The 8,024-nt window shown below is 36.0% G+C and overlaps 1 protein-coding gene across 1 annotated transcript; it reads left to right on the forward strand.

The window, feature by feature from the left end:
* Positions 1-4,838: 4,838 nt before the first annotated feature.
* LOC110859003 lies at positions 4,839-5,678 on the forward strand. The gene is made up of 2 exons (XM_022107879.2): positions 4,839-4,930; positions 5,189-5,678. The coding sequence occupies exons 1-2, from the start codon at positions 4,885-4,887 to the stop codon at positions 5,602-5,604; spliced, it is 462 nt and encodes a 153-aa protein (XP_021963571.1). The 5' UTR covers positions 4,839-4,884; the 3' UTR covers positions 5,605-5,678.
* Positions 5,679-8,024: the final 2,346 nt, after the last annotated feature.

Consider the following 8,024-nt stretch of genomic DNA (forward strand, 5'->3'; position numbering starts at 1 on the left):
CTGTTCCACAAACAAATCCATAAATCTCGTCGGAAATCCGTGCGATGCGAGATACTCCGCTTCCAAGTAGGCTTTTGAGCACAGGCGGTCTTGAAATGTGGAGGAAATATCGTAGAAAACGGTTGGATTCTGGGTTTTGCAAGATTTCTGACAAAAATTACGCCATCTAGTTCAGCATGTACTGGAATATTTCCAACGGGCAGTTTACATAAAAACGGACATCTTGGAGAATGTCGTTCATGTTGTTTAACTGGGTCTGAATTTGCCCCCTCCTTCCAATCATGACACGACAAAAGGCACATTGTACCTGGAATTAAATAGCTATATTTAATCACAATGAACTTATAAATTGTTGGACCAGTTTTGTTGAATATAAAACAATTACCGCATCAGTGACTTGCACATAGAAGAATCCTGCTTTGGCACACGCCTCTGGTGTCGGAATTCCTGGCGGCCATTTATTTTCCAAAGAAGAATGTCGACAACCTTCTTTCCTCAGTCTTTAGGTGTCTTTAGGTCTTTTGTCGTGTCATGATTGGAAGGTGGGGGCGAAATTCAGACCCAGTTAAACAACATGAACGGCATTCTCCAAGATGTCCACCTTTATGTAAACTGCCCGTTAGAAATTTTCCAATACATGCTGAACTAGATGCGGATACCCAAAACGAAGATGAAGTTAGTGACGTCTGTGGAAGTGTGCAATAATCTCAATATTACTTGCTAAATTTTTGTTTGGGGTTTATCTCTTCTCGTACGACCAACAACACAACCAAAATCACAAAAAAAGATACGACGAGAGGGTGGATTGATGGTGATGGCTTTGTCAATTTTGCAAGCACACCATTATTCCATCAACTCTAGCTACTTCGATTCAACACGACCTCCTCTCAACTCCACAAAATACTGGGAGACTGCATTAAAACTATTGCTGCATTTTTTTTTGGAAATCGATTTTTAATTTTTACCTATTTGCATCTTATGAATAAAAGTGTCTTATTATTATTTGTACCTCGTCTAATTTTTTTTTTTGCATCACCAAACGACGCCGGATGAAAATTATTATGAGCCAAAAACGAACATAAAATCCAAATCGAAACTTTAAAAAAAAATTCTTGCCCCACCCTTCAGCCCCCAACTAACCACACCCATCATCAACCCGTCTATCCATTCCCGTCCAGGCTGTAACATAAAACACTACTCCTATAGTCCACGCAATTATGACTCACTTAAAAAATAAGGCTCGGAACGCTGTCTGTTTTGCAATCAAACATTGTAAAACTGTAGATCTTCAAAGATTACTAGATTATGCGAACGACTTAGAAATCGCGTTGACGGGAGCTTTCTCAAATATCGATAATGATATAGACAAAATCATTGCAAAAATGTCCCCTGGTACCAAGTTGCAACAATTACAGATAGATCTCGACACAATAACGGCGAAAAACGATGAACAAACATATTGTAAGGTAATAGTTGGCATCCTTGATAACTATGACAAGAATTGGAAAGTTTTACCGAGATTTGACCAACATAAAATAATTCTGTAACAGATGAACTCATGCACATGGGTGGTAACAGGGTAATATTATTACCCCGTACTAATAAGGAAAACTGGCAAAGTGATAATATGTTTTTTATATTTCTGTAACCACACTAAAATAATCCGGTAATAGATGAAGCCATATATCTTCGCCGGTCTGGTAAAAGGGAAACTTATTACTGGATGGTAACAATAGTATTACTGAGTGGTAAAAAAAATTGCGATCATCTTGGATCCTTTTTGTTGACACTCAGAAGCAGTTTTATTACCATGCGGTAATAAAATATTTCTTACCAAACCGGTGACTATACCTGACCTTATCAATTACTGGATTATTTTAAGTGCGGACGGTAGTACTTGTTACCAGTTCATCTATTATTTAGAATATCGGGATGATTACATTTAATAATATACTGAAAATTGTAATAAATCGTCACCGTCTAACGTGTCAAAATGGAGCTCATTGTAAATTTGTTCTAACTTATTACACACACCCATTAAAGTTTAAGTATACAGAGGAACAGAGCATCATAGTGGAGAGTTGAGAACTGCCAGCGCAAATCCATTGCACTCAAAATCTACATGCATGCTTTTTCATAAAAGTGCCAATATTTTCGCTATTACTTTGTTGGTGTACTTGGTTTTGGTGTCGTTAGCTTCCTAAGTTCACGCCTAATAATTCTATTCTCTTAAAACTTCAATTAAAGGTCAGGGGGAGGTGTAATATGGATAATTCGTAAATCTATTTATAACCAACATTGCACCGCAGCGTGACCTTTAATTGAAATTTCAAGAGTATAAACATAGTAGGGCGTGAACTTAGGAAGCTAACGACACCAAAACCAATTACACCAACAAAGTAATAGCGAAAATATTGGCACTTTTGTGAAAAAATCGTGATTTTCTCGTTCCACTTTGCCCCACGGAGAGAAAATTTGGTGGAAATGGTAAAATTCATGTACGTACGATGACAATGAAACGATTTATCATCAACTTGACTTTTCTGGGATGATGAGGGAGCGCTGGGACCAGACTGTCACCTATGTGGTCAGGAAATTGTCGATGTGACCGCCCCCCTCAATCACAAAGGAGTCGTCTACACTGTAATGTACAAAAACGACATCGAGGAAGGCAGTTGGAAATTTTGCTCCCTTCAGTGCGTATATTGGCTAAACTTCTATCATAAAAACCGATGCAATATTCAAATGTCTTGTGACTCTTATCTCAATATTCAACGATCCAAACAATGGGCCTGTCCGAATTATGTACCTATTTTTATAAGTTTAGACCAGGAAAAACACAATCATATTATGTACGAAAAGTTATTATTAAAGTTGGCAAAATTGTTGAACCCATTACGTATCGAGCTAACCTGCACGTGTGATAATGCCAAGGTACTCAATTATATTAATGTCACCTTTAATGAACTTTTTGATAATTATGGCATAGGATAAAGATGTTATTATTTTTATGATACCTTATGTCTGTAATGAGGAAACGGATTGTGAAACAATTTTTACCCATTGTCACTATTGATTTGATTTGTTTTGAGTGCAACTGCTACGATTTAAACTTTATTTATTTTAACTAGTCGTCCCTTTTCTATATTTATATACTTTATCTTTATTACCTCTTCCTCTTTCACTTTCTATAAATTATATTTTTAAAATTGTCATGATTTGGAAACCAGTTTATATTAACTGATAATTGTTGACAAATTAATAAAGGACTACTTGAACTTGAATGTATGGGAGTTGAACCAACTTAAAATCTAGCCATCTAAATAATCATTTCATATCGCTCAAAAACATTTTTCTAAATTATAACACTATCATTAATACCGTCTTCAGGATGTCCTTTCTCATTTACGTATTCTTCTCCTCACCACAATTTGCTCTGGGGTCTCCTCCTCGTCACTTTATCCGATTAAAAACCATACATGGAAACCAGACCCTATCGACGAATACCTGTCTGGCCTAGACACTGTAAGACAAATTCAAAATGACCCCGTATTATATTGTGGTACTTTTTATTTACAGTTGAACAGTTGAATTTTAGTATTTAGTAGAAGTTTCGTGTCATTTAAAAATTCAGAGCTAACATCAAGGCGTTTAGTCTTATAGCAATACGTGTTTAACAAGAAATTGGAGAATAAGTTAGTAATGGATAAAGTAATTCATTGGTAAACTAACAAATTGTAAGTAATCACACTTATCGTTTTTATAATTTTTGACTTTGCGATAAAATATTCCCTAACATGTGTACTATTATTTATCTTTTAAGAACCCGGTTGTCTTATAATTTAAAAGCAAATAAAATCGCGTACTTCAACTCTTTATACCTTTTAAGCTTTTTAGATTTGCCTTTACTTAAGCAAATTCCAGCACGAATTAAAAATAAGATAAATTAGATAAAATGACAATTTTAATTATTTCTGTACATCTTTACTTAGATTTCAAGCATTTATCATACGTCCGTGCATTAATTTATCATGTTTGACACGCATAAAATTACTGCAGAATAACTTGTCACATACATAACACGGATATATGTCATCTATAAATGGCGAACAAATGGGGGTAATTTTATCAACGGTTCAAAAGCTGCTTACTCCAAAGTTAACTAAGCCCTGTTGGTCTAGTGGTTTGGGGGTTGGACTGTCACCACGCAGTCCTACGTTCGAGCCCTAGACCAGAGAAACTTAGTGAATTCTACTCGGCTCGGTGTTAGTACGGGGTGGGTGCTCCCAAGTGTCTGCTAGTCAGCTAAACGAGGGTGCAGAGCCTTGCTCTGCTTGGGAGCCGCAATAGAGTCCGCTCTCTATCTGCAAGAGGAACTTGTGGGAGACCAGTCATGAATTTGTACTGAACAAGGAATTCCTACCTTTCGCGGAAACTGCCGAAACAAACAAACAAACAAATTATGGAAACTTTGTAGCACACTGGATATGTGAACACTTAGATTACACTGCAGATTACAATAAATTTATTACAGAGTAGAATCCGGTGTCGCATTAATTAAAGGATTTGGTCCCAACTGGTTATCCGAATGTCAATTCAATACCAATACGATTCAAAATTCAAGGTTACGTTGATACTACAATTGTATAATCCAATCTCTTTAACTACACAATTGGTTCGACACAATCATTTAAATGACACGTCGTCCCTCATTGTAAATATTTTCAGGTGCAGCTGTTGTGCCCATTTTCATTAAAATCCAGGCTGTTATACTATTTATAATCTGAATCACATTAAAAGTTGATAGAAAATCACACCTGTCTGTACAATATAAAAGCGAGAACATTAGGTTTATTCTAAATGTAGAAAGTTGAAAACATCATCATGATTTTGCTGGTCCTCGTCACCCTTACGTCTGCCGTTATGGGAGGTAAGTTTCCAATTATTACACAATACAATATTATGCTTCCCAAAAAATCTCAAGGTTAACACTGAAATTACCCAACAGTTTAAACCTTATTTGTGGAATTTAGAAAAAATAATTTGCGCTTATGTATCCTTGTGTATCCTTATGTATCCTTGTATCCTTATCCTATGTGTGTATCCATTATTTTTACAAATTTAAAAAGCTTGATCTCAAATTTTTCAAAAACTTGATTTTACTCAACAATCATCTACTCTCCTTTAGGCCTCCTTCCCGCCGCACCGGTTACCCTTCCACCCATCTCCATTCTGGATCAATCCATCGACACCGGTCCCTTCGATGCCAAGGCCAACATCACCTACCAAAATAATGAACTCGACTACGACGTTGGTGAATGGGTTAACCTGTCCGAACTTCCCGGCCCGATTCATATCCCTGTAAACCAATCCATGCAGGCTCTTGGCGCATTTGGAGAAAATTCTTGGGCCGTTATGAATGGCTCACTGTCCATCCCGGGGTGCTATAACATGTGGCAAGTTAACGGTGCGCTGGGTCTGATAGGGTCTAACGTGGGAGGTTCTCTCATCAATTGTCTATACGGAGACCAACTTCTCACCGTTCTGTTGGATCCGACATTGCTACCTACGGCGTATTTCATACGGGACATTCCAAAAGCCTAAATGACAAACCCGCATTCAATATCTGAGAAAATTATTGATTTATTGGAAAATAAAAGACAATTCTTTAATTTTAACAAAAGTCCTGGTTTACATCATATTTTCTTCAGCCGTTTCACATTGAGAAACGGCTGAAGAAACGGCATTTGAGAAATTCTCAAATGTGTAAAGAATTAAAAGTATATTATTTTTTTTCGGGCACTTTTATAATATAATCATGAACTGTAAGTAATATACAATTTTTTTTACTTTCTACTCCTTACATAAAGCATCCGTACATATTGACAAAATTTGGCGTTTGATTTATCCTTCACCTACAATGTCACTTTTAAACCTATTGCTATTTTACCAATTGGATATAGAATGTAGAACACAAGGTTTTTTTCCTACTTGTATAATTAAAATAAAATCAATTTAAAAATAGATGAAATATATCAACATATGAAATAATAATTTTAGGTAGGCCACCCCAAGCATCTGTCCTAATTTTTATAGAATTTGTATTGATATGCGTGAAAAATTCTAGAAATTATTTGTTAACCATTTTTCCGTCCTAAAATTTTCCAAAAACTTAGATTCCAAAAATCCACTTCCAAATTTGCAAACATCAGCAGAATTGAACATTCCCATAACTCCCTTCAAACCAAATTCCTGGAAAATTAGGAATTTTCCCAATTCCCTAAATTCCCAGGGATTGGGAATCATGTACAAGTTTATATAAGTATTACATAAAATTATAATTTTGCCTTGTTTGGGAGCGTTCACTTGACATACATTTTATGTTGATGTGTGATATGTGTGATATGCGACAAGTTCTACGCGTTTTAAGAACCTACCCTATTCATCTATCTATTCATAATCTTTAAAATTAAATTTGCCCGTTAAAATTGTCACCAAACATGCTTCTCTCGTTTTACATTTTGTAATATACGAACGAATGAGATAGAGAAACGGACAAAAATCAAGTCATAAATCAGTTTCGCTTCTTAATAAATTTGGAGGATACATGCATGGCTAAAATGCAAAATTTAACCTCCACACAAAATCTAGCTGCAATTATGTTCCCGCATTGTTTAAATGGTAGGGTAATTGTTCTTATTACATCAGCGGGAAGAAATGTCCTGTTAGAACCTCATAAATCGGTGGTTACACTCTACATCATTGAGCACATTCACATTGAAGTGAACGGGATAAAAAAATCACCAAATTTATTTCCCTTGAGATTTGTCTTATAAATGGGTAGAAGGACAACAACTTCTATGAAATAACATCGTCACTCCTCCAATAAATGATCTGAATAATAATTTTTTTTTTTTGTTTTTTTTTCATAAATATCTCATAAATATTTGGGGAAGAACACCTACAAGAAGACCAAAGTAAACGTCCTAAAACCAAGACACAAACAAACACGGAAGTCGCCATGTCGGAACTGTATCGGGGTCACCTTGCCGGTAAGAAATCCAAATTTGTTGTCAAATTAGACGACTCCTTGTTCTTCATCACGGATTGCTATTCGAAATCCTGAAATGACATGAAGAAATTTGTATGAGCAAAGTGAAGAGTTTTCGGACAAGATTATGATAGTTGGTGCTATGTGTGGTCGTGTGAGTCTTGACTTGATTCGAGTTCCACAGAATGTAAAGATAAATGCTGCAAATTGTGTGATCCACCTCTGGAAGTAGAAATTCCAAAACGTTACCCCAGCGGGACTCGCAAGGTACTTGTACACCACGACGTGGCGTCCTCACATACTGCTCGGAACACTGCCCAGTATACAGCGGAAATAAAGTAAAAACTCGGAGCAGTACTCATTCCTAACAAAGAAATAGTTTTAAAAAAGCATAGTTAAAGAAAAGAGCGTCTACTTTAACTGGAGTTTGAAAAGTTTTGGAGAAAGTAACCCATGAAATGAGACAGAAAGCTTTAAATTTTTGGAAACGACTACTACGCCCTACATCGTCGTACTAATCGTGAAACAACCTAAGTGCAGTCGTATCTTAATTCCGTTTTAGTAATGTACTTAGGATGTTTCGGAATTAAAAAACGACTGCATTTGGGTTGTTTCAGACTTAGGAGGGGAGGCCCTCTATATGCAATTAAGGACGATGGATGCAATTTGGATATTTGATAGCTCTAGGTGAATGGTGGATAAATTATTTTTGTAAAAAACAGTCTTCGGTGCGATAGAGAGTCGCGAATAAAAAAAGAAAACAAGAAATTTTGTATTTTTTAATTTAGCAGATATCAGACAAAGGAAGAATTTACTATATTTAAAAATTTTAGGATTCGAATTGCTGGCAGGTTGCCAAACCGTGGGCCCAACAGCTTTTGAAAAATTGGAATAATTATGTAATTTATTTGGATTTGTAGCTAAGTTAGACGTTTAGAAGTTTTTGCTTGTTATTATCTAAAGGTGATTGCTC

The sequence above is a fragment of the Folsomia candida genome, unplaced genomic scaffold (genome assembly GCF_002217175.1).
Source record: "Folsomia candida strain VU population unplaced genomic scaffold, ASM221717v1 Fcan01_Sc023, whole genome shotgun sequence".
NCBI classification, from domain to species: Eukaryota; Metazoa; Arthropoda; class Collembola; order Entomobryomorpha; family Isotomidae; genus Folsomia; species Folsomia candida.